The sequence below is a fragment of the Salmo salar genome, chromosome 09 (genome assembly GCF_965601325.2).
Source record: "Salmo salar chromosome 09, fSalSal1, whole genome shotgun sequence".
Taxonomy (NCBI): Eukaryota; Metazoa; Chordata; class Actinopteri; order Salmoniformes; family Salmonidae; genus Salmo; species Salmo salar.
Window position 1 is genome coordinate 133,715,220 of NC_138299.1, and position 26,640 is coordinate 133,741,859.

At 42.6% G+C, this 26,640-nt stretch overlaps 1 protein-coding gene across 1 annotated transcript; it reads left to right on the forward strand.

The window, feature by feature from the left end:
* Positions 1 to 23: 23 nt before the first annotated feature.
* LOC106612839 (TLC domain-containing protein 2) lies at positions 24 to 25,146 on the forward strand. The gene is made up of 5 exons (XM_014214412.3): positions 24 to 330; positions 707 to 789; positions 7,448 to 7,530; positions 19,489 to 19,657; positions 20,658 to 25,146. Exons 1-5 carry the CDS (start codon positions 152 to 154, stop codon positions 20,897 to 20,899), a joined length of 756 nt encoding a protein of 251 aa, XP_014069887.1. The 5' UTR covers positions 24 to 151; the 3' UTR covers positions 20,900 to 25,146.
* The last annotated feature ends 1,494 nt before the right edge of the window (positions 25,147 to 26,640 follow it).

Here is a 26,640-nt window from a genome sequence, read left to right on the forward strand (position 1 = left end):
AATGAGTGTAGCTGCGCCCGCTTTGACAGCTAAATATCCGTCGCGAGCAGAGAGAGCGAGCGCGTCAGGTCTTGAACAACTACAGCGCGCGAATTTTCAGACGTTGAATTCTTCAAGTGGAGAAAGACACAGACAGGAGTTGGTCGTGGCCATGGAGTTGAATTCAGTGCTTTTGACGGCGGGTGGCTCTATTGGATTTTTTAAACTTGTCAACTGTGGTGTCAGTAAACTCCCTATACCTGAGTCTGCTTGCAGAAACGCCTGGAAATGGAGAAATGTATGCACATCTTTCACACACAGTCTGATAACTGGGATATGGGCTGTACTGTGGTGAGTCGTTTTCCACTGCCATGATGCATAAAATGTAAAGATACATTGTTTTCAATTAGCCTACTAAAAGCTTATACGTTACAGACTAGTAACTGATATAATAGGTTTTATAATACATTTTTATATGTTGATTTTTGTCGGATAAGGTAACGGAATAATGTGGACAATGTTTTGTTCTGGACTGAATTGTGAAATGTTAAATCAATGAATCTATGGTCATATAAAATGCTTCAGATTCTACTTTTATCTAGCCTACACATATTTTCACTGTTCTAATTCTGTCAATTTCTCTCCCAATAATAATAAAAAAGTAATTGTTTTGAATAAAATATCCTGCTTATTATCTCAAATGAATTTGTCTATTCTTCCCCTACAGCTTTTTCGTACACCCACAGATGGCCGAAGATTTGATAGGAACCCATTCTGTGTTCTCGCATGCGTTGGTTTCTGTATCAATCGGTGAGTGTGTGTGGATGGGCAGAGGTAAAGGGAAGGGCTGTGTGAACTGTCCACACGTAGCCACAGGAAGTAGGGGTGCTGGAGGTGCTGCAGCTCCCCCTGATAATTTAAAATAATTTTGCCAAAATTAGGTTATAACAAATAATTTCCTCCAAAATGATATTACTCTTGTCTAAACAGACATGAATCAAATTATTCAAAATACTACACCAGAGAGCTTAATTTAGCTACAGGGGGTCAATAACTTCAAAAAAAATAGCAGTAGATTAAGTTTTATGACAGGCACGTACAGTTGGGAAGGCTGCAATTTCACCAATACACCCGCCAAATATATAACAGCTTGTTCGGGTGTGGCCAACGCCGACTGATTGAGACAAACACACGCAGGCACTCACACTATACACACATGTATATTTTTATATTGTTATATGGTGGTATTATACATTTTGTTGTAAATATGTAGTGCGTTAATGATGTTATATGATGTACTTTTATTAAGAAAAGTTTTTGTTAATTGTGTGATGTGCCTTAATGTGTCTGGACCCCAGGAAGAGTAGCTGGCAGCAGCTAATGGGGAGTTTATTTATAGAGTGTGCAACTCTATTTATTTTTATAGCAGCTAATGGGGAACCATAATAAATACAAATAGATATAATCCATAGAAGGATTTTGGGACTTTGACTGTTAAACTCATGGCTACACTAGCAATTGCTGTCAGTCCTGACTTGAATGAGAGCTGCCATCCATCTATTAATTATATTTCTGTGGTTGGTTACGGCTGTCAGTAAGCATTTCACAAATTTCAAAATACAATCACGAGAAAAACGTAGCCCTACCGTTTGGAAAGCAAATGCCTACTGGTGAAAAGAGAATACTAATCTGTCTGTAGAAGTTTATTTCTCAACTTTTGAGCGATTCTGAGCGAACAGCACTGCTTTTCAAAGTAGCTTATCTTGAGATATTGGCACAAGCACATCAGCCATCACCGGTGAGTAGCCTATCCTTCATCTTCATAATTGAGTCAGTTACTGGAAAGTTTATTTTGTACCCTACTGTACCCTATACTATATATCAGGGTTTCTGTTATGAAGATTCGGCGCCGGACAAGTGACTAGGAAGATTTTAATGTATCGAACATTTGAGAAATGTACCGGTCATCCATATGCACTGGGTTCATAACCTATTCGGATGCCCACCCACGCAGCCAGCACAATCAATGTTTTATTTTTTTTATTTAACTAAGCAAGTCAGTTAAGAATAAATTCTTAATTACAATGATGGCCTACCCCGGGCCAAACCCAGACGACGCTGGGCCAATTGTGCGCCGCTCTATGGGACTCCCAATCACGGCCGGATGTGATGCTGCCTGAATTCAAACCAGGTACTGCAGTGACGCCTCTTGCACTGAGATGCAGTGCCTTTGACCGCTGCGCCACTCAGGAGTTCTCAATGAGGGACATTAGCCAAATAAGCCACATTTACATGTCTTTAAAAACCGCCTATAACAACTTACAAAAACACTATTCCTTGTGTTTCGTTGTGGGTTTTTACTTTCCTAAAGCATCAATTGTCCCCCTCACGGTTCAGCTGTCAGAGAATTGAGCACTAAATGCATCAGCGTAAGGGATGCATAGGCCTATAGGCTTAGGTGTCTACTGTGGTATTAATATTTAAAAAATAAATAAAAATGAAGAGAAACTTCGCCCTAAAGAGAGAGAGTTATGCCGGCGGCATGCTATGACCAACATGCAGGTCTTTATCCTTGTCAGATACGCTACTGCGTCTGCTATACATATATAGGCGTACAGAAGGAGGATAATTCATTATTTTTCGATCAGAATATGTTCTATAAAGATAAGCATTATATTGTTAGATTACAGGAGTAACTCTTGTAGGTATAAAACATTCTTCCTCACCTCAAATTCAAATGTCAGAGTCAGTTGGAGCGCCAGTGCGCACTGCCTTCATATCATAGGACTGCAGTATAATAGGCTAATAGCCACACAAAACCTTCACAAGTTTCTGAACTTTATCAAGGTAATATAAAAAGTAAAGCCGTTGTTTATAGGGAAAATATAATCAGGATATTAATACATTTTAGTAGACGCTCTTATCCAGAGCAATTAGGATTAAGTGTCTTGCTCAAGGGCACACTGGCAGATTTTTCATCAAGTCATTTAGGGGATTTGAACCATTGACCTTTCAGTTACTGGCCCAATGCTCTTAACCACTAGGCTACCTGTTGCCTGTCAGATCTTGGCAAACAACATTGCAGTTGGAAATTAATGTGTCCAAAGAAAATGGCTCAACAGAATCAAACAGAACACTTGTGAACTGGTTTAAACCTTCAGAAAAGTTATGAACATGCTATATTGCAGCAATTACCAAGAAAGGCTAGTGCCTACCCTACCCAAGAAATAACAGCAATAGTCTAATTATATTTATTTTACAACAGGCCTACTTATCTTATTAAACTAAATACGGAGCACACAATTAAAGACAGATTGAACTTAATTTAGCCAACAAATGTCTCAACAGAATAAAACAAAACACACTTTGCATATTTAAAGATGCACTATGCAAAAATCCGGCATTTCCTGGTTGCTAAAATTCTAATAGTTTGCCTAATTTCAGTTTATGTGATAAAACAAGCAAGTATAGTGTAGAGAATCAATGTCCCATCTGAACCACTGTGAAATATATTTCTCATAAACAAAAATATTGTATTTTAAGCTGTTTTGAAACTGGTGTACAAAACCGAAAGTAAAAGAAGCAAAAACTAAATGTAAGAATTGGAAGCATAGAAATAGCGCCCATATAGCAGATCTACCGTGTTTTAGGCTTGCTTTCAATGAGATCTATAACTCTCACATTTATATGCGAATTTGGTTGGGTCGCCCAAAAAGTTACATATTGCAGCTTTGAAGAACTGGTTTAGATTGATAAATAGGTCTACAATAATAACAATGATATACAATAATAATGATAAAACAAATTATACTGATACTTTTGGAAGGGCTGGTGAAGCGGTACCGGAGCGCCAAGTCTAGATCCAAGAGGCTTCTAAACAGCTTCTACCCCCAAGCCATAAGACTCCTGAACATCTAGTCAAGTGGCTACCAGGACTATTTGCACCCCCACCCCCTCTTTTACACCTCTGCTACTATCTGTTATTATCTATGCATAGTCACTTTATGTCACGTCCTGACCATAGAAAGCCTTTATTTTACATTTACATTTACATTTATTTTCTATGGTAAAGTAGGTCAGGGCGTGACTAGGGGTTTAGTCAAGTTTATATTTTCTATGTGGGCTTCTAGTTTGTTTTTTCTATGTTGGTGTTTTGGTGTGATTCCCAATTAGAGGCTATCGTTGTCTCTAATTGGGGATCATACTTAAGTAGCGTTTTTTTCCACCTGTGGGTTATGGGATATTGTTTATGTTTAGTTGCCTGTTAGCACTGCATTGTCGTCACGATTCGTTTATTCTTTGTTGTTTTGTAATAAATGATGTGGAATGCTACTCACGCTGCGCCTTGGTCCGTCTATACACATGAACGTGACACTTTAATAACTCAACCTAGTTGTACATATTACCTCAATTACCTTGACTAACCGGTGTCCCTGCACATTGACTCTGTACCGGTACCCCCGTATATACTCTTGCTATTGTTATTCTGCTGCTGCTCTTTGATAATTTGTTACTTTTATTTCTTATTGTTATTCGTATATTTTTTAAACTGCATTGTTGGTTAGGGGCTTGTATGTAAGCATTTCACTGTAAGCTCTACCTTCACCTGTTGTATTCAGTGCATGTGACTATTACGATTTGATTTGAAGCAGTGTGGGAGCCAGACTCTACAAACTCATGTTTGTAATGTGACACAATGAGGGGAAAAAAGCAGAAAAGGTTTTGCCTATATTCTAACCTGCAACACCAGGCCCTGTATTCATAGTCTCAAAGTAGGGGTGCTGGTCTCGTATCAGTTTTGCCTTAATTTAGATCATAATGAATAATATTATATAGACAGGGGAGACCTGATCCGATATCAGCACTATGACACACTAGGCTTACTGAAGCTGGCTGGATCAACAGATTAGACCATCAACAACAGTGGCACTGCGATGTGGAACACACACCACCTTCAACGACATGTATATCCTCTATAGATGGTCATGGATTGATCCTGACATGTTATGCCACACCAATTCACTGAGGAGCTGGACTCCCTTAATTGTGGCTAAATTGTTTTGTAACTGTTGCTTGTGGTTACTGATGCATTCATATGGCCATTTTCTATTATTTGTATGGTTAACTGTCACAATGCTCTGTGAGGACCATTATAAGGCAACTATGAAATTGTGTGGATGGACACACTGGACTGACTTGCCACCTGACCATGTCTATCTCTCAGGTGATTTCGAACAATACTGTGTGTGTGTCAGGCAGCCTATACCCTTCCACTGATCTCTCCCCCAATCTCCCCAACACGCTTCACGTGTCTGACAGCTAAAATTGCTCTGTAGAATGAGAATTAAGCCTGCAGCACAAGTCAAACCAGACCATAGCTTTCACATTTTTAGGAGTCTCGGCTAGATGGACAAAATCTTTACGCCAAGCTTAGAGTAAACCCCAGCAGTACAGCTCCTTTAAATACAACTTCCTCTATTTTGACTTTGACTCTAATTGGCTAGTGTATTGTTTCCCCAATGGCATGAGCTCATTTAAATGACTGCATGCCATGCTATATACTGCTAATTTATTGGATATGTGCCTGGCTAACAAGGGCTCCAACAAGGGCTCCCTTAGAATTCCAAGGATTGTTAGCATTCTCCTAGAGAATCCCACCCACCCCTTAATGCTGCCTGCCAGTGTTTTGCCAGAGTTCTAGAATCAATGGTGGGGCATTATGTTGCTTCGTCCCAGGCACCGCTCCGGACCTACCCCCGTAGATCACGTGACCCTAGAATGGGCCGTAGCGCCTGAGAAGAAGGCTGTTGATTTATGCCACAGCAGCCTGCCCGGGTCAAATGCCATCTGTAACAGAGAAGGGAGTCAGGGTGAGGAAGGTAAGGATGGTGCATCCTCTGGGCCCTGCCTACAACAATGTGGCGTGACCGTGACACTGAGCCTATAGTATGCTTGTCTCTATCAGGCCACAATGCAAAGCCGGAAAGATAAAGTATTTTCACTATAGGCAATTTCAACATGGCAGTTTGGCCACATAGTGAAATCCACTATATGTTCGGAGGCCATATTGACAATGTTTGTTTTTTTGCTCTGATTGACCAAACAAACACTAGCCTGGGACTCGGTTTGTGGGCCAAGTTGATGATGTCAGGCCAAGGCAAAGGTGTTGACGTTTTGGAATGCAGAACAGTTACATTAGGTACCCTCCCAGGCTGACCAAAGGTAAACGCGGTGTTAGACACCGAACATGACACTCATGAAGTGCCCCTCTCCTATTGGGTGTGTCGTTCTTTTCATTCAAAAATATTTTTGTTTTGAGAATCCGTGATCAGTCACAAAGATTTTCTGATAATAACTATTTCAGTAGACTTCTGTATTATTAGTTACCATCTCAAGAACCAAACATTCCATGGTTTGGCTGTCAGCCAGTATAAAGACAAGTTGTGTTTGATCGCCATGTCGTTGGACTGTCACTGCCCAAAACCCACAGAACGGAAGAGTTTGGCTCCAGTCCCCATTGTGACAACATATAGAGCTATGCTGCTGTCGTATTTAAAGACTACTCAGAACTTTTTCAGCCACGTGTGGTGTTAGACAGGTGAGAGACTGGGGCAGAAGGACAGGGGCAGGGGGAGAGAGAGGGAGAAAGGGGGAAAGAGAGAGACTCACAGAGGGAGAGAGGGGCAGAGAGAGACAGAACCAATGAATCCTTATGAAACACTGTCAGTGTCATAATGATAAGAGAGCCTGTTGGAAGGCCAACCGACAGAGTGTTGGTCACATGCTACCATGGTTCGATAATGTGAACGCTTGACCTAGGTTGCTTGTCTTCACTGGTTGTAAAATGGCTTTTCTTTATACACTAGGAATGATAAAAGATGAATGGATTACACATTTAAAAAATCTAATATTATGGCTCCTATTCAGTCAAAATCGATTCCCAATGCACAGTGAGAATTATTTTTGGGATTCAATTTGGACGATTTGGTTAAGTAAACATCAGTTGTTTCTTCAGCGTGTGTTTGTCATATACTGCAGCAACTGAGGATGCTCTCAAGGTGCACATCTCATCACTATATTTACAGAAGCTTTTTGGTATTGAATGTCAAGTGGAATATGTAGTAGGAACACAGACTGGGGTTAATTCTAGTCTGCCCTAGAGGAGGACCTCCTCTCCTACACACATGCGCCCGACTATCTTTAACTCTTCATTATTTTTACACCATTCTGAAAAGCCGTCTCCATGGTTACACCCATAGCAGAGGACTGATATAAATAGCGTTCTCTAACTGACATCTTGGTTACCATCCTTGGTTTCATCATGGAAGCGACTGGCAAGAGGTGTCCCCACTAAATATACATGAAATGCCAAATGGTCCTCCACTGAAAAATCCTTTGTTCTATCGATCTCCATTCCTTTGTTTTGGTTCTAAGCTAGAATATGCGTTTTCTATGTTTTGTTCAACAGGTTACTTCATCTATGACTTCCTTGATATGGTGGTCAACCAGAAGATGATCCTGTCATGGGAGCTCCTATTCCATCACACAGTGGTAAGTGGTCCTCCTGGTAGCATCTAGGAGGTTTGAGGTACCCGTTGTGTACAACCACAGATCTAGGATCAGGTTACCTTACCTCACTCACCATAACCTTGATCATTAGGGGGATGGTAAATATCTGACCCTGTATCAGCAGTTAGGTGAAACCCAGCCTAGAATCTCCTGTCTCAACCTTATTATCTAGCTAACACACCCACCAGAGAATACTGAAACAGTGCACACACATTTTACACATAAAACCACCACAGTCATTGGCCCCTGTTAGCATACAGCATAGATCAAATCACATTTTATTGGTTGCTTGCACAGTTTTGCAGATGGCATCACAGGTGCAGAAAAATGGTTATCTCTCTAGCTCCGACAATGCAGCAATATATAGCAATACAATAACAATAATCACATAATCAAAAATTGAAAGAAGAACAAGAAATGAAGACGTATCAGAACCTGACTGTTAACCTTGTCCAGCTAGCATTCCTCATCAGGCTCCTAACCTGTCAGACATCCCCTTGAGGATGTCAACCCCCAGGCACGCCAGTGGAGCAGAGGTCTTTGGGCAACCACGCTCGCATGATGAGTAAATTTGCCAGAGACCTGATGAGTTGCATTGGCTCCCTAAGTCAATGCCTAGACTTTAGCTTAGCAGGCTAATGTGCTCTTCTGTCCCTCAGAAAATCTGTTCTAACCCCATCGGTCACAGTAGCTAGGAACTACCCCTCATTATCGTTCTCTTTCCCATCAAAGCTAGACAGCTCCAGTACTACGTAATAGGCCTCAAATGAGAGCACCTGGTGAAGAGAAATGCTCATTGTTCATCATTGTCCTTTGAGAAAAGTGTTCATTGTTTACCAGTGTACTTGAGAAAGACCTGATGGTCTTGTTCTCATTCCCTTGAGAATTGATGTCTCATCTTTGTAGAATGCTGCTCGAGGCTTTACCTCAGGGAATAAAGTTGCCTATTGGCAACAGATCTAGGATCAGTTATTCCCTCCCCCCATCCTAACCTTAACCATTGAGGTGTAAAATGCTAAACTGACCATGACATGCGCCAATGGTCTTCTGCCTGACCCATTTCCATGGCAATGCTGAGCTTTTGAAGACCTTTTTGTTTGAGGACCTGTTTGGGATGTTGATGTACATTTTTAGATGAGTGGATAGAAGATGATTTGTGTAGGTTTGCACCTGCCTTTCAAGGATTTTGTCGTGTTGGTCTCTGTCTGCCTGTCTCATAGATTTCTTACTTATATACTTCATGTATGTGGGCACATGCCTGTTTACATGTGTGAGCCTCTATAAGTGTGTGTCTCAGTATCCCTCGCACACATGCTGGTGAGCAGTACAGTATTCACACTCAGCCTCTCATGTGTATGTATGACTCACAGCTGGCTGTTCGTCGTCAATGTATCAACACTGTCCAGGGCAAGTCCTGCATATCTAAACTGACTGACTGACTGGACTCACCCTGCCAGGCAGCTCCATATCTAAACTGACTGACTGGCTGACTGACTGGATTCAGCTCAGCTTGTCAGGCAGCTCCACCTGCTTCTGGCCCTGGAAGGTTAGTGAACCAGTGTATTTTGGCTCAATCCCTTCCTGGACTCCCAGCTCCCCTGATGTCACCCTATGGTTCTCATCCTCTCCTCTCCCAGGGCCAGCAGCCAGCCAGACAGCCAGTCAGTCCCCCATTCTGAGGTTTTGTTGTTGTTGCTCTTTGCTCCTTTTATTTGCTGGAAGCTCCATTCAGGACAGGAGAAGGAGGAAGTCTGGATGAGTGTTGACAGACCGTCCATGGCTGTGGCCTGGGAGGAACTATGACTTCCACTTTTCCTCTCCTTCTCTCACATCCCCCTTTTTCTCTGTGTTGTGATCCCTTTCTTTTTCCCGCTCCCATCCTCTCTTTTTATTTATCTCCCTATCAGTCTTTCTTTATTCTCTCTCTCCTTCTCTCCTCGCTCTCACTCTCTCTTTTCCTCCTTCCCCTGGTGTTTACTGCTGGATTCTGGGCCTGGCAGTATTGATAAATAAGAACATTGTTTTGTGATTTTGGGTCGAAGTAAAGGGAGAGAAACTCTCTTTCTGAATCTGAGACCTCAATGGATCATTTTGTTGGTCTTTGCTAATGTCTTGTTGACAATTTCTACGGTTTGCGGCAAACACCGCCTTAGTTTGGCGTACCCCATCCTCATCCTCTGAAAGTAATGTTGGTTACAGTCACTCACTTTGTAATCCTGTAGAGGGGTTTCTCTGAACTGCAGACTTAACAACAGTAAAGACTCAAGCTAAGGACCAACGCTAAAGAGTTAATAAGGCAAAGCTGTAGTAGTAGTTCCAGTAGTCGTCGACCAGGGTTCGTATTCATCAGGGCATATCGTAGCAAAATGGGTCAAAACGATGTGCAATGGAAAACATAAACTAGGGTTTCTTATTGGACAAGTTCAGATAGAAGGCTACCTCCCAGTTTCAGCCCGTTTTCCACCATTTCATGTCTAGTGAACATGACCCAGTCTTAATAACTGGGGGTGGATAAGCTGTCAAACATTCCATGGAAACTTGGGGATTTTTTCCACTTAAGTGGAGCTTGCTGGGTAAGAAAGGCGGGAGTTCTCTTACAATGACATATGGGTACACCACTGGCAGTTTGACACAGAGCAACACAGAGTCCCCTAGTATAGCCAAACAACCACTGACCCCTTCCTTCCTTTGGGAAACTGTCTGTGCCAGAAATAGGGCACCTGTATCAACACAGCACCGCCCCACTCAGATCTGACTGAGAAGATACTGTAAAATATGTATGAGCATAATGAAGATTCATAACAGAAGATATAAGGGCTTTATAAGTGTCTGGAATCAAAACGAAATGGACAGACATTCTGACAAACACCAGATTTGCGTTTACAAAACTGTAGAAGTTGTCAGGGATGCTTTTTGTTTCAAGGGGTTTTTCTGCTGTAGTTTCAGCAACATTTTTGGAGCTGCCACTGCCTTCGACTTGGTTCATGGAAAAACAAGGAATAATTTACCATAAAACACTCCCTTCTCCTCCCCGTGTGCTGCCCCAGTTGGCAATGATATTTGGAAATATTAAGGTCGCTATGAACACGGGTGAGTAGATGCTAGAGAACTGCTGCAGAAGTTAATGAAAAAAACATTTTGAAAATGGCATTGCATCTAATACAGTTCATTTAAGATATGTAGATCAGCAGGGAAGATGTCATTTGACTCTAGTTGCTTTTATAAATGAACTCTCTATAGCTACGCTCTCAGTTCAAACGTTCTCTGACTGTCAGATGTTTTTGAAGGTTTCCACAGTGTGTTTGCCATTTCCCTCATCCCTGTCTCGTTACGCATAATTGAGTTTGCTTATTAGTAGTGCTTAGTGCTGGTAGGGAAACGAGTGTCATGCGCTACCCTCTAACTGATACTTGGACTGCTGTGTTCCATCATTGAGATCTACTATCTTATCCGTTCCCCTACATCCTGTATCTGCCCTGTCTACTACTGCTGCCATATTGGGAACCCAGTCTACCCTCCTTGATCCTCCCTCAGGTTCTCTCACCCCATCTCCATGCTTAGTCTAGGAGAAGCCCCTTCTGCATTCTCACTTGAAGGGTCATAAAACACCAGCCTAAATATATGAATGTAACTCTGTTCAGTTTACTACGGTGATGATTGCTATAAGCAGGCAGTATTGGAGAAGCTTGATGCTTCCACTTGCTCCCTGTGAGAATGTCATGCGATTGGATCCATGACTTAGGCCTAACTTGGAGACTCAGTGTTCTACAAGAACTTCTGCATGGCCGTATAATGGACGTCACTGGTGGCTGTGGCTGTGTCACTATGGTGTGGTGTGACGCTTATGGAATGTCATGCCTGCCAGCTTCTCTTCTCCTCCTTTCCTCTCCTGTCCTCTTGTTTTCTCTCCCCCAAGCTTCTTCTCTACAGATCCTGATAGTCCTGCTCCTGCAGACCAGTCTTTCTCCATGTCCCCTCGTTCTGTCAGATTCCACTGACTCGCAGTCTAATATGGCCGCAGTACAACAGCCGCCAAAGCTGTGGTACATGCCCTGCGTTCTGCTTCGTCATTCTCAACCCTCTGCTCTCTCTTATGTGTACTCTAAAAGCAAAACAGCATGTTGAGTTTTAATATCGAATTTGCTTCGGAAGTAAATTCCTTAACATACATTTCCGTAATATGTGGTTTGTTTTGTTTGTTAAATTGTGGTTTGCTTTTCACAAACCACTAAAAATGTCCCTGGACTTGAAGCAATGCCAGCAGGAGCAATTTCATTTGTATAGTAGGCTGCTGAATGTATTTGCAAAATAAATATTCCAAAGAACTTCATGTGCTCCACACAGACACTCCATTTTGGCCAGGGTTATATTCTGTGGGTTGAGGAGCCAGAAGGAGTACTGCTTGCTGTTTATTTTTGCGCAATATTCATCTCTTTCAACATGTCGCCTAAACCTAGAGCTATGAGCTATTACCTCATGTGGTGTTTTAGCCCTGTCATGGCATGAATGTTATTAGAACTTATAATAGCCATAGTGAGAACACCAGTTTTGAGTTGGGCTGCCATTCTCCCAAGCCCACACCCACCTACTGTGTAGTACAATAGAGAAGGATAATGTGATTCAGAGTGAGATTGAGTGTGAAGGATAGGAAAGCGGGGTGAGGGAGAGAACGTGTCTGTAGATTCTTGGCAGGAGAGTCGTGGTGTGTTTTGCGGCCACATCTCTTTGGAGCAGGGAAACACTCCAAAGAGCACCTGGTGTGTTTCCAGACAGGAGACATCTGGTCTCCACATGAACCCCCTCTCACACACACTCAGCCCAGCTGTCCGCCCCCATATCCCCTACACCCACACAGTCAAAACACCACCCCATCCCCCACGAATCCACCCACTCAAGACAGCTTCCGCCCCTTTCATCATTTAGCTTTCCATTCCTCAGTGTCGTTCTATACAGTAAACCACTCACCCAATGATACCAGCCTATCTAAGACCCCTCTCATCCAATATTCATACATAGATTGAACCAGTCATTAAACTATAAACCAGTCAACCATAAAACATACAGGGCAGATGAGTAAAGTTCAAAAAAATGCAAGTAAATACATTTTCTAGGAATTCTAATAACTCAACAGTGAACTGTAAACATTTTGTTGTACGCTGGTATTGGACAGAAACATATTCTTTGTGCCTAGGGCCTGACAATAAGAATGCCAACAACGTCCCCTAGAGAAAAAGTCCCTGCGAAGTCATGACATCCCTACATTGTTATGAAGTGTCCACATTGTCAGAAAGACCCCACATTGTCCCCACGGTCCCCTCATTGTCATGACAACACCTTCAGTTCCAAAGAGGTTGGGCAGAAAATCCAGATGTGCTTAAACAGAGCGACTGTTGTTAGACGTTGACATGGCAACCAGGAATGCGGCTCTTCAAGGAAGCTGCCGCGTAAAGAAACCGTAGAGACAGGCTCAGGGGGAGGAGAATGAGGGAGTTGGTCTTTACTGACTTGAGGAGGAACGGTCTCTATTTGTTTTGTGTGTGTGTCCCACAGAGAGAGAGATCCCTCCCTGACTTAGCTGCCAGCTAGAAGGATACCTGGGAATTCCAAAGCATGTACGTCTGTGGTTTTCCAGCAACTATGGAATGTGTGTAGTCTTGGGAGGAGAGGATGTACTCAAAAGATAATCCCAGATTCCAACATGTGTTAAAGGGAATTCCTATATTTAGCTCACTTACACTTGTTCGTATGCTGGGTAGTTATGGAAACATTTTCATTTGCTCAAAACGTAATGCACAAGTATCCATAGGATAAGTGTATTGTTTCACAGCTGGTAGTGTACATATACAGTCAAGGGGTAACTGAATAGTGTAGGTACATTGTTTTTGAAGTAGCTTCTGTACTAATCAACATCTAGAAGAAACAGTTAGGTGAGAAATAGTGAGGTGAGTCACTGCAAAAACACACCAAAACCAATTCACACTTCCACACCTATTGCCTGGCAACCACTAGTGAGGACTAGTGACTTGATTATGAATAATGTCACAGCAACCTCTAAACATATTCCATGACAAACTTTGTTTTTCTTTTACCATTACTAACCATGGATACACACCATACACATAATGTTTTGGGTTTTCCTAACTCTATGGTCGTCTGTTAAACTTTAGTCTTGTGACATTGACCCTGATCAGCCCTAGAAGCGTCATCATAGTATCTTCTACTGCGGATGCGTGTTATTTTATGTAACGTGGATGTGTGTGTTTATGTTTATGCAAGCTTGTGTGTATGTGTGAACATGATGGTTCATACACATATCTTTTACGTGTAGACTTTGACCCCTCGCTACACTCCCATACTGTACATAAAACTTCCTCTCCTGAACCACACCCTGGCCCTGCTTTATACAAGACAGGACGTTTTCCATAGGCTTTCCCATTAGTTCCTTACCATAGACTTGCCAAGCCCATTTTTACTTCCCTTACACTAAGGGAAGGGGAAATGGCTCCATCTGTCTACTCGAGTCCAGTATTGACCCGTTGCTATCAGTGTAAATGTTTGAGTGTGATGGTCGCTATGGAGCGTGGCATTATTAGTCAGTAAATTTAGCCCAAAAAAATTTAACACAACTAAGCCCCAAAAAGAGATGTATTATTTTTCAAACAATCTTTTCATACCTTACATTCTCATACCTTACATTTTTATTTGTGGGAATAATTGGAAACAGATTTACTAAATACAACTACAGTCACTCGCAGCCGGTTTTGGTCCCCCTGTTGCCGACCCCTTATATAGACCGTATGGACAGTGTATGAATAGAAAGGGTATGTACAGCAGTAGTTATATAGGATTGGCCATGACTAGAGTACAGTATATACATATAAAGTGGGTAAAAAGTTATGTAAACATTATTAAAGTGCCCATCGTGATTCCATTTTTTGTTATGTTTTTATGAAGGGCAGCAGTCTCTACGGTGCAGTGTAGATTACCTGGTGGTAGCCGGCTAGTGACCATGTCAAAGGTGTAGGGCATGGTACTGGGCAGATGCTGGCTAGTGATGACTGTTTAACAGTCTGATGGCCTGGAGATGGAAGCTGTTTATCAGTCTCTCAGTCCATGCTTTGATGCTCCTGTACTCCACCTTCTAGATGGTAGCGGGGGGGGGGGGGGGGGGGGGGGGTGTGTGTGTGTGTGTGTGTGTGTGTGTGTGTGTGTGTGTGTGTGTGTGTGTGTGTGTGTGTGTGTGTGTGTGTGTGTGTGTGTGGTGTGTGTGTGTGTGTGTGTGTGTGTGTGGGGCGTGTCTTCATTTCATTATTCTGATTATCCTGCAGAACAGGCTGCTCAGGCTGCCAACATTCACTCCGGAAGCCTTTTTTTGTCCTGAGGTTTCATGTCATCTGTAACCAGGGGAACAGGTTTGGTTCCAGGTGTGTCTCTACCGCTCAGAGAGAGGTAGGTGCTCTGAAGATGGACCTACTCTGTTGTTCCATTCACACCTGGCTGACATTTTGGTTTCTCTGCTGCCTTATCTTTGTCTGCCATCTTGGCCATGACCCTACAAATCTTAGTAGGAGGAAGTTGCATCTAAAGGCTTTTCTACACCAAAGTCCATTCTATGTTATTCCACAAATTGAGTATCTATGCCACTTTTGTTTTTATCCTCCACCTTCGTAGGTCTGCCACTGCTGTGTGTCACCTTGGCTCTTCCTGAACAACATCGGCCATCTTGGCTCTTTCTGTCCCTTATCTGCCATTCTTTACTGTGGTTGAGACAATACACACACACTCACACATACTGTTTTCACCCTTTCTCCTTTATCCCCAACCTGTTCAATATACACAAAACGAGAAAACTCTTTTGAAACAAGGGTTCTACTGCTGATTTTTGCTTTCCGTTTCAAAACGTATTGCTACGTTGTACCCTACTGAACACGACACAGCAGCACATACAGTAGGGACAAGGTTAACCTCACCGTGCCCACAGACTGGGTCCCCTGCCAGCAGTCTCATCACCCTGGCCCTGTGTGTATCCACTATGTGTCTGTCTGTGGCACTGTTAATAAGCTACCAGCAGCTAGACGTCCAGCCTTACCTTGGCTTAGCAGGGGATAGCCTGCTAATGCTGAATCATTCTAATGGTCCAAGGGGCTGTCTTATCTGTGTTGACCAAGGGAAAGGGGATTACAGTAGCTTCAACCCCAGCCAGTGGGGCTCACGGTCGGGCACGGTTTGGGGATTCATCCCCTCTCATGGTTTGATTTGATTTAATTTGGTTGACTGACAAGACCCAGCCAGGACCCAGGCTATGATCTCTGGTCCTAATTATACCCCACAAAGAGCCACATGCCTGAGCTCGGGCCTAGTGATGACCCCCTGTCTCTCTCAGGATGAGTTCAGATGGGTCAGTTGGGATATACTCTGTGCTTTGGGACTACCATCTCCAGATGATGGCCTGACTGATTCGCTGGGTCATAGTAAGGCATAAAGGTTTTGTAACCACCAGCTGCTGTATTAAATGGCTGACTGCTGTATAAGAGATGTACAGTTCATCTCACGTGTTTTATAGTAGTAGGGTGTGTGTAGCTTGTGTAAGGTGATAGTGTGTAGCTTGTGTAAGGTGGTATAGTGTGGAGATTGTGTAAGGGGTTATTGAGTGAGTGCCTTCTCACCCACTTATATCAATGATTATAGTCAGTTATTATATACATGGCTCTGATTACCCCCTACCTTCCCAAGAACAGGGAGGAAACTACAATCAGTGGCTCTACTGAAGATCCCGCTCACTAACAACACTCCTCAAACATCATAAAGGAAGCCATGGTCATACAAGCAGGCATAAACACACATACTAGGATCTCCAATGAGTCTGATAAGTCTATTGTCCCAGGAATAATTATTTTTAACTAGGCAAGTCAGTTAAGAACACATTTTTATTTACAATGACGGCCTAGGAACAGTGGGGTTAACTGCCTTTTTCAGGGCAGAACAACAGATATTTACCTTGTCAGCTCAGGGATTCAATCTAGCAACCTTTCAATTACTTGCGCAATGCTCTAACCGTATGCAGGCTTTTTATTTCAACCAGTAATCCAGTAATCCATGGTCAAATTCTACTATTTGAAGTATCACAGATAGGTAACCAAAATAGTGACTGAATATCTAACAGTATTTATGAAATAGGTTATTCAAAAATGTGTGTTCTAATTAACCAAGCAGTTGTTCTTAATACATACAGCAAGTGTCTGTCTTGATGTTCAGCTGAAGTGAGAACCAGCCTACACAATGAATGCCAAGGATCAACGTTGAGAGACCATACGAGACGTTACAGAGAGAGCTGCTAGGTGATAGATAACTACAGTAGGTAAACAGAATCCTGGCCATGAGGTCTCTTATCAGGGCATTGCATAAGGCTATTATCTGACCTCCACGGTTCCTGTTTTGAGTGTCCCTGAGGAGATGTCTGTGTGTGTGTGACCAGGAGGAACGATAAGACAGCTTGAGGTTTAGTGTGAGTGTGTATATATAAGAGACTGGGGTGTTTACCTGGGGCTTCTCTCTGGGGAGAGAGTCACACACACCTTATTGACTAAGAGCAACATGTGATTAGGGCCTCTATATTAGAAAACAAGGGGAAGAGGACATAATACTGTATCTCATGTCAGTGCTGGCCTACTGGTAGTCTGGCTTAATAGGTGTTATTATTCAGACATGCTTGGATTTGAGTTGCTACATGTAAGCGTCTCATTCTGTCTTTTTATTCCTGTTGAGGGGGTAGCCACTAGCCGTGTGCTGACCTTTAGACTAGACCCCAGTGTGTGTGTGGTGCTGTATATCACATTACCATTTGTCTTACTACTTACTGTAAGTCGCTCTGGATAAGAGCGTCTGCTAAAGGACTAAAATGTAAATGTCAGTTTAGGGACTGCACCTCCTCCGTTGACTTCAGCCTTACCCTTGGGGCCACACACACACTTAAAGCCTCCCATTGGGTCCTGCCTAATTGTTAAGCTCAGTCTCACAACCAAGCCATTGAGGATGTTTGAACCTTTGTGCTTTAAATTGCTGCATTGGTGTGCCAGTAACTGCTATGTAACATGGTCTACAGTTAGTTCTGGGGGGCTAAGTCTGCGTTTCAATTGGTACCCTATTCCCTATGTAGTTTGCTACTTTTGTGCACACGCATGTAGTGCACTATATTGGGAATAGGGTGCCATTTGGGAGACAGACTGAGTAATCCAGTGGTTTGAATGGAGAGTAGTGACAGTGTGGAGAAGGTTAGGGTTAGTAACAGTGTGGAGAAGTTTAGGGTCAGTAACAGTGTGGAGAAGGTTAGGGTTAGTAACAGTGTGGAGAAGGTTAGGGTTAGTAACAGTGTGGAGAAGGTTAGGGTTAGTAACAGTGTGGAGAAGGTTAGGGTTAGTAACAGTGTGGAGAAGTTTAGGGTTAGTAACAGTGTGGAGAAGGTTAGGGTTAGTAACAGTGTGGAGAAGGTTAGGGTTAGTAACAGTGTGGACAGGGTGAGGTCATTGTACTACTAGGGTGTTGTTCTTTCGGAATGGGATATTTTAGGAAAACATAAATCTGCCCTCCAGTCTGCTACAGTAACTAAGTTGGAAGTGAGATTTACTGATCAAACTCTGACACACAATAAAATACAGCTGCAGTCTAATAAAATATTTTTCAAAATATTTCCCTGAAGTTGTTGTATAACAGAGCAGTATGTATGTATACATTCATAGTGTCTCTATTGTAGACTGGCACTGGGTGCCACCTATTGGTTCTGGTACGCTACTACAACATCACCCCCTGTTACCAAAGATTCTCTCACAGATAGAACAACGAGACAGATATTTCACAGGATGTATATGTGAAGCATCTGCTTGGCGTTTCTACTCACTACCAAATATGGTGTGAGAGGAAGCCCAGTGGCCGGCAGTGGGAGAAGATGGAACAAGATGGATTTTGGCCGACCTTCTGCAAATGTTCTCATCGATGAAACATTTAATCTCAATTCAGTTTTCTGTTCCTAAAACTATAATCTGTTAAGAACAGAGCGGACTACATTTTATAGACTTTAATCTTTGCCAAAGTTGTAAAAAATGTAGTTGTTTAGAAGGAGTGCAAAGGCGAATTGAGTTATTTCACACACGCACTTCACAGAGTAGGCGTTCCCTAACGGAAATATGGAAATGTATACTAGAATGGGCTAATAAGATCTCGCTAGCTCGTGCTTGGCTCTGCCCACCTCCTTGCTTGTTCTGCCCACTATGACTCAATTGTTCACGTTGAAAACGACAGTCTATCTTGGTTTAGTTATAAAAAATCTTTGACTATCTGATATGCTGTAACCTCACTGACTTTAATTTCACAACCATGACCTTGCAGATGTTTGATAAGCATGATGACCTTCCTCAATGTAATTATATAGTGTTTGACGTTCAGAGGCATGTATCAAATAAAGGAAAAACAAACAAGGGCTTGTTATGAGAATCTAACTATGACATTTTCCTGGAAATAATACAATATTTATCATAAAAACAAAGACTGTAGTGTTGTGAGTCAGACAGAGATGGTCACAGGATGGGGTGCGTTTTGCACCGTTGTTAATATGGTAGACATGACCTAAGTCATGAGATCCCAGTCATCCCACCACTACCTCGTGGGATGTGGTGCGTTTTGCACCGTTGTTAATATGGTAGACATGACCTAAGTCATGAGATCCCAGTCATCCCACCACTACCTCATGGGATGATGGTAAACCATGTGATTTCTGGGTAGAGGAGTTAGTTGTTTTTTTGTTATGTTAGGACTCGTGAGTTGACTTGGACTCGAAAGCTGGGACTTAGGACTTGAGTCAAACTCTCGATTTAAGAACCTGAATACATCACTGCCACTAAGTGACTAACTTTCTCTCGTTCTCTCTCTCCCTCTTCTTCCTCCAAGGTGATCAGCTGTTTCGGCATCGCCGTCCTGACCGGTCGCTACGTTGGCTTTGCTGTGGTGGCCCTCCTGGTTGAGATCAACTCTGTGTTCCTCCACCTGCGCCAGATCTTACGCATGGCCTGCCTAGCAGCGGGCGACCTCTACCGCATCAACAGCATGGTCAACCTAGGTACTGTCATGTTCATAAGGTTTCAATGATGAAGCATATTGTTAATGAACAGCTAGTCATTATCTATAACTTCACATCATGAGTTGCCATGAAGGGGTTTGTTTACATGACATTTCAACGGTCGTAAGCACTGTTGTGAGTAGATTATACAAATGTTAGCACCACATAATTACATACAGAATTACATATACACTGAACAAAAATATAAACGCAACATGTATATGAAATGTATGAAATTTTGTGTACAAATTTGTTTACATCCCTATTAGTTAGCATTTCTCCTTTGCCAAGATAATCTACCTGACTAATGTGGCATATAACGAAGCTGATTTAACATAATGATCATTACACAGGTGCCCTTTGTGCTGAGGACATTAAAAGACCAATCTAATATGTACAGTTTTGTCACACAACACAATGCCACAGATATCTCAAGTTTTGAGGGAGCATGCAATTGGCATGCTGACTACAGGAATGTTCACCAGAGCTGTTGCCAGAGAATTGAATGTTTGTTTCTCTACCATAAGCCGCCTCCAACGTTGTTTTAGATCATTTGGCAGTACGACCAACCGGCCTCACAACCGCAGAGCACGTGTATGGCGTCATGTGGTCGTGCCCCATGGTGGGGCAGCGTGCCCCATGGTGGCGATGGGGTTATGGTATGGGCAGGCATAAGCTACGGACAACAAACACAATTGCATTTTATTGATGGCAATTTCAATGCACAGAGATACCATGACGAGATCGAGGCCCATTGTGAGGCCCTTTTTTTTTTTTTATCTGTGACCAACAGTCATGGGGAATCCATAGATTAGGCCCTAATGCATTTATTTAAATTGACTGAATACCACAAATTAACTGTAACTCAGTAAAATCTTTGAAATTGTTGAATGTTGCGTTTATATTTTTGTTCAGTATAGAAATACATATCATTTAATAGGATATATGTTCTTGGCGCTAAGACGTTGTGCTGAAAGTAACAACCCGCATATCATTCCAGGTACCTACGTGGTGTTCCGGATCAACACCCTGGCCTGGATGACCCGCTGGCTGGTCCTGAACCGGGACAACATCCCCCTGTTCAGCTACACAGCGGGGAGTGTAGGGCTTGCCATCATGACCGCCATGAATATAGTTCTGTTCTACCGCCTGCTGAGGTCTGACTTCCTCAAGAGTAGTGGACCCATGCCCACAGAGGTTAAAGAGAGTAGAGGGCAAGGAGAGGGAAAGAAGGAGACGTAGTGTGGGATAATCTCTCTCCTGTTTTAGGGTACAGGCATTTACAATTCACACACACAAAGTCCATTGAATGAAAGCCAAAAATACATGTATAAAATATACAATTCTACTATTCATTACATTTGACGTTTTACAGTGCATTTGGAAAGTATACAGACCCCTTGACTTTCGCCACATTTTGATACGTTACAACCATATTCTAAAATGGATTACATTTCTCCTCATCAATCTACACACAATACCCCATATGACAAAGGCAAAACAGGTTTAGTCATTTTTGCAAATTAATTTAAATATCACATTCACATAAGTATTCAGACCCTTTACTCAGTACTTTGTTGAAACACCTTTGGCAGCAATTACAGCCTCGAGTCTTCTTGGGTATGACGCTGCAAGCTTGGCACACCTATATTTGGGGAGTTTCTCCCATTCTTCTCTGCAGATCCTTTCAAGCTCTGTCAGGTTGGATGGAGAGCGTTGGTGCACAGCTATTTTCAGGTACCTCCAGAGATGTTCGATTGGGTTCTAGTCCGGGCTTTAGCTGGGCCACTCAAGGACATTCAGTGACTTGTCCCGAAGCCACTCTTGGCTGTGGGCTTAGGGTCTTTGTCCTGTTTTCATCTTTGTCAGGTTTTCATCAAGGATCTCTCTGTACTTTGCTCCATTCATCTTTCCCTCGATCCTGACTAGTCTCCCAGTACCTGCCGCTGAAAAACATCCCCACAGCATGATGCTGCCACCACCATGCTTCACCGTAGGGATGGTGCCAGGTTTCCTCCAGACGTGATGCTTGGCGTTCAGGCCAAAGTGTTAAATCTTTGTTTCATCAGACCAGAGAATCTTGTTTTCCATGGTCTGAGAGTCCTTTAGGTGCCTTTTGGCAAACTCCAAGCGGGCTGTCATGTGTCTTTTACTGAGGAGTGGCTTCCATCTGGCCACTCTACCATAAAGGCCTGATTGGTGGAGTGCTGCAGAGATGGTTGACCTTCTAGAAGGCTCTCCCATCTCCTCTGAGGAACTATGGAGCCTGTCAGAGTGACCTTCGGATTCTTGGTCACCTCCCTGACCAAGACCCTTCTCCCCCTATTGCTCAGTTTGGCTGGGCGGCCAGCTCTAGGAAGAGTCTTGGTGGTTCCAAACTTCTTCCATTTAAGAATAATGGAGGCCACTGTGTTTTTGGGGACCTGCAATGCTGAAGACATTTTTGGTACTCTCCTCTAGATCTGTGCCTCGACACAATCCTGTCTCGGAGCTCTACGAACAATTCCTTGGACCTCATGGCTTGGTTTTTGCTCTGACATGCACTGTCAACTGTGGGCCTTTATATAGACAGGTGTGTGCCTTTACAAATCATGTCCAATCAATTTAATTCATCAAAGTTGTAGAAACATCTCAAGGATGATCAATGGAAACAGGATGCACCTGAGCTCAATTTCGAGATAGCAAAGTGTCTATTTCAGTTTTTTTTTTTGAATACATTTCTAAAAACCTGTTTTTGCTTTATCATTATGAGGTATTGTGTGTAGATTAATGAGGGGAAAAAATTATTTCATCAATTTTAGAATAAGGCTGTAACCTAACAAAATGCGGAAAAAGTCAAGACATTTGAAATTATACATATGAAATGTCTTACAGGTTGAGGTGCAAATCCCATAGCACTGACAAAGAAAAGAATATATAAAAATATACATACTACAGGGAATCATTGAATCCAAAACCTGTGTCTTCTTGAACATGTTGTAAACATGCTGAGTAACACTAGCACTAAGAACGTTTATTGGCCAATTCTTATATAAACTAAACACTTGCTACCTCGAAAGTCTGTAGCAGCTGCATCTGTTCCTAACATGAGCTTTGACATCTCTGTTGTAAGGGTTCAGCTGTCTTGTTGCCAATTGCAAACCGGTAAAAATGAAATTGGCCTTTTTATTTGAAGGTTGATGTACTTGACTAGTTGTTCGGTTGTTGAAGTCTTCAATGTTTCAACCAGAAGAAAAATAAATCATCCAAATTAAGAATAGAAGTGGCATGTTGGTATTGATCAAAACTGTTTGGTTGCTAACCAAACAACAAGGTTGACTTCAGATTGAGGCCAGGTTGGGTTTGTTTCTCTCTCTCTCTCTCTCTCTCTCTCTCTCTCTCTCTCTCTCTCTCTCTCTCTCTCTCTCTCTCTCTCTCTCTCTCTCTCTCTCTCTCTCTCTCTCTCTCTCTCACACACAGAGAGGCAACAGCTGCTATGTTAGTCCATTTGGAGATTGCTCTTTAAGTCAAGAGTGTACCTGTCAATTCTAGGTCCACACAGTCACCTTGACAACCAAGAGAGAAAGCTCTTCCCACGCCCACCAGCTAATGACATCACTAATGACATCCAGCCCCACGGGCCATTAGGCTGGCTTCTGATGACTCACATGGGGTGGTGATCATTGAAGTGTCATTACAGATTTGGCCTGAAGGAGGCAGCACACTCCTTAGATTCATAATCTAGGTCAGGGGTTGGGTTCCTTACAGTCTCTAAGGAAGGATATGGGACAGGTGAACTAATCCTGGATTTGTGCCTTAAAGGGTAACTTCTACCTAGAGCTCCAGTCCTGATTGATGTCACACTTTTGCCCCAGCTAACACACCTGACTCCAGTAATCACCTAATCATGGGCCTCCCGAGTGGCGCAGTGGTCTAAGGCACTGCATCACAGTGCTAGCTGTGCCACTAGCGATCCTGGTTTGAGTCCAGGCTCTGTTGCAGCCGGCTGCTACCGGGAGACCCATGGGGCGGCGCACAATTGACCCAGCGTCGTCTGGGTTAGGGGAGGGTTTGGCTGGCAGGGATGTCCTTATCCCGTTGCGCTCTAGCGACTCCTGCGCCGGGCGCATGCATGCTGACACAGTCGCCAGGTGTACGGTGTTTCCTCCGACACATTCATGTGGCTGGCTTCTGGGTTAAGCGGGAATTGTGTCAAGAAGCAGTGTGGCTTGGTTGGGTTCTGTTTCGGAGGATGCACGCCTCTCCCGAGTCCATACGGGAGTTGCAGTGATGGGACAAGACTCTACCAATTGGATACCATGAAATTGGGGAGAAAAAGGCAAAATATATATATACAAAAAAATAATCACCTAATCAGGATCTTCAGTTTAGAATGAAATGAGTTTAATCAGCTGTGTTTGTTAGGGATGGCGAAAAAGTGTGGCACCACTCCAGCACTTTGGTATTATTGCGCTGAAGATTTTATAACAAGATGTATTTCTATGTTTTGTTCCAGTTTTTATTTTATTAAATTTTTCTATATTTGTAATTTATTTGTACTCTAAAAAAGTTGTGAATTAATTGTCAAGGATGAATAAAATTATAAAGATGGTTAATGAACACAGTTATCCCTTTGAATAATATTGTATCTACCTTCAGAACAATTGTTGGTTATATTGGAGATATATGGATTGCTAGTGGTATCTACAGTATATGGTGTATAAGCTGTTGGGCATTGTGGTGTTTCTATAACTAGTGAGGGGTTCTTCCTATTTCCCTGAGTCTTGAACATCCATGAGGGTCTTTTGAAACCCATGAGGGTTTATTATTTTTTGCCTTTTGCTTATTTTGCTCTCTGACTAAATACATCCACTATTGCAGGGGTGGGCAGTCTTACCCTGCAAGGGCTGATGTGGGTGCAAGTTTTGGTTTCAGCCATGCAGTAATTCTATTTGACCAATTCTTGATGGAATACTATGATGAGAATAGCAAAATTAGATGACCCTACCAATGGCAACACACTGCTATACTGTACCACTATCAACAATGAAAAGACACTAATGATGTTTGATATGAAGCTAATTAACAAAGAATAATTAACAAGCTTGCTTCAGCTGCTTGAATAGACCTCCCTAACAACAGAGAGTCAATGAAGGGCTGAAGATTTGTCTATAAAAACAGTCATTTGTTTCCATTCAAAAGTTGCCTTCATTGCGAAAAGACTCTTGAATAAACTTCACTAGCTCGACACGTGTATGTATGTACTGTATCTGTTTATTTTCTAGCAGCTTAACCTTCAGTTGTGATGGTGATATCTGAAGTACTTGCATTAACTTGTGAGCTTTATATTGTGTGCTGTTTTGTAATGATATGATACCAGAAATGACATACTGTTATTGCTATTTGCCATTATAATTGTAAAGTACCATTGTGGTCTAGATGGTTGGTAAGTGTCTGTATATTGTTGTAGCCTTTTGTAACTTTGGTAATAAAGGATGCGACAATCCTTACAGTGTTGCATAAGTGGTGGGGTGAAGCCAAAAAACGTGAAGTTGGTCGATCCCCGTCGAGAGAGGAGCTGATTTTTTTTTATATATATATGAGAGTAAAACATTCTTATGATGACCAAAGAATTTGTTGGCACCTTCAGTTCTTGCACATTTTCTCATAAGTATATTTCAACACTCTGCTCAGGCAAATTTGCCAAACTTGGAACCAATCAGAACTCCCATATCCCTCAACTACAAGACCATGGTACTTGCCTACGGAGCAGCAAGAGAAACTGCCCCTCCCCACCTTCAGGCTACGCTCAAACCCTACACCCCAACCCAAGCACTCCGTTCTGCCACCTCTGGTCTGGCAGCTTCATTAAATAGTACCCGCAAAACACCAGTCTCAACGTCAACAGTGAAGAGGCGACTCCGGGATGCTGGCCTTCTAGGCAGAGTTCCTCTGTCCAGTGTCTCTGTTCTTTTGCCCATCTTAATATTTTCTTTTTATTGGCCAGTCTGAGATATGGCTTTTTCTTTGCAACTCTGCCTGGAAGGCCAGCATCCCAGAGTCACCTCTTCACTGTTGACGTTGAGACTGGTGTTTTGCTTGTACTATTTAATGAAGCTGCCAGTTGAGGACTTGTGAGGCGTCTGTTTCTCAAAGTAGACACTCTAATGTACTTGTCCTCTTCCTCAGTTGTGCACCGGGGCCCCCCACTCCTCTTTCTATTCTGGTTAGAGCCAGTTTGTGCTGTTCTGTGAAGAGAGCAGTACACAGCGTTGTACCAGATCTTCAGTTTCTTGGCAATTTCTCACATGGAATAGCCTTCATTTCTCAGAACAAGAATAGATTGACGAGTTTCGGAAGAAAGTTATTTGTTTCTAGCCATTTTGAGCCTGTAATCGAACCTACAAATGCTGATGCTCCAGTTACTCAACTAGTCGAAAGAAGGACAGTTTTATTGCTTCTTTAATCAGAACAACAGTTTTCAGCTGTGCTAACATAATTGCAAAAGGGTTTTCTAATGATCAATTAGCCTTTTAAATGAAAAACTTGGATTGGCTAACACAACGTGCCATTGGAACACAGGAGTGATGGTTGCTGATAATGTGCCTCTGTACGCCTATGTAGATATTCCATAAAAAATCTGCCGTTTCCAGCTACAATAGTAATTTACAACATTAAAAATGTCTACACTGTAATTCTGATTAATTTAATGGACAAAAAAATGTATTTTCTTTCAAAGACAAGGACATTTCTAAGTGACCCCAAGTGACCCCGCACAGGGGTGACCCCGCACAGGAGAGGATGGCTCATAACAATGGCTGGAACAGAGCAAATGGAATGGCACCAAACACACGGAGATCGTGTGTTTGATGTATTTGATACCATTCCACCTATTCCACTCCAGCCGTTACCACAAGCCGTCCTCCACAATTAAAGTGCCACCAACCTCCTGGGAGGCCTGTACAAAGCAACTCAGAGTAGGAGTGCTGATCTAGGATCAGTTT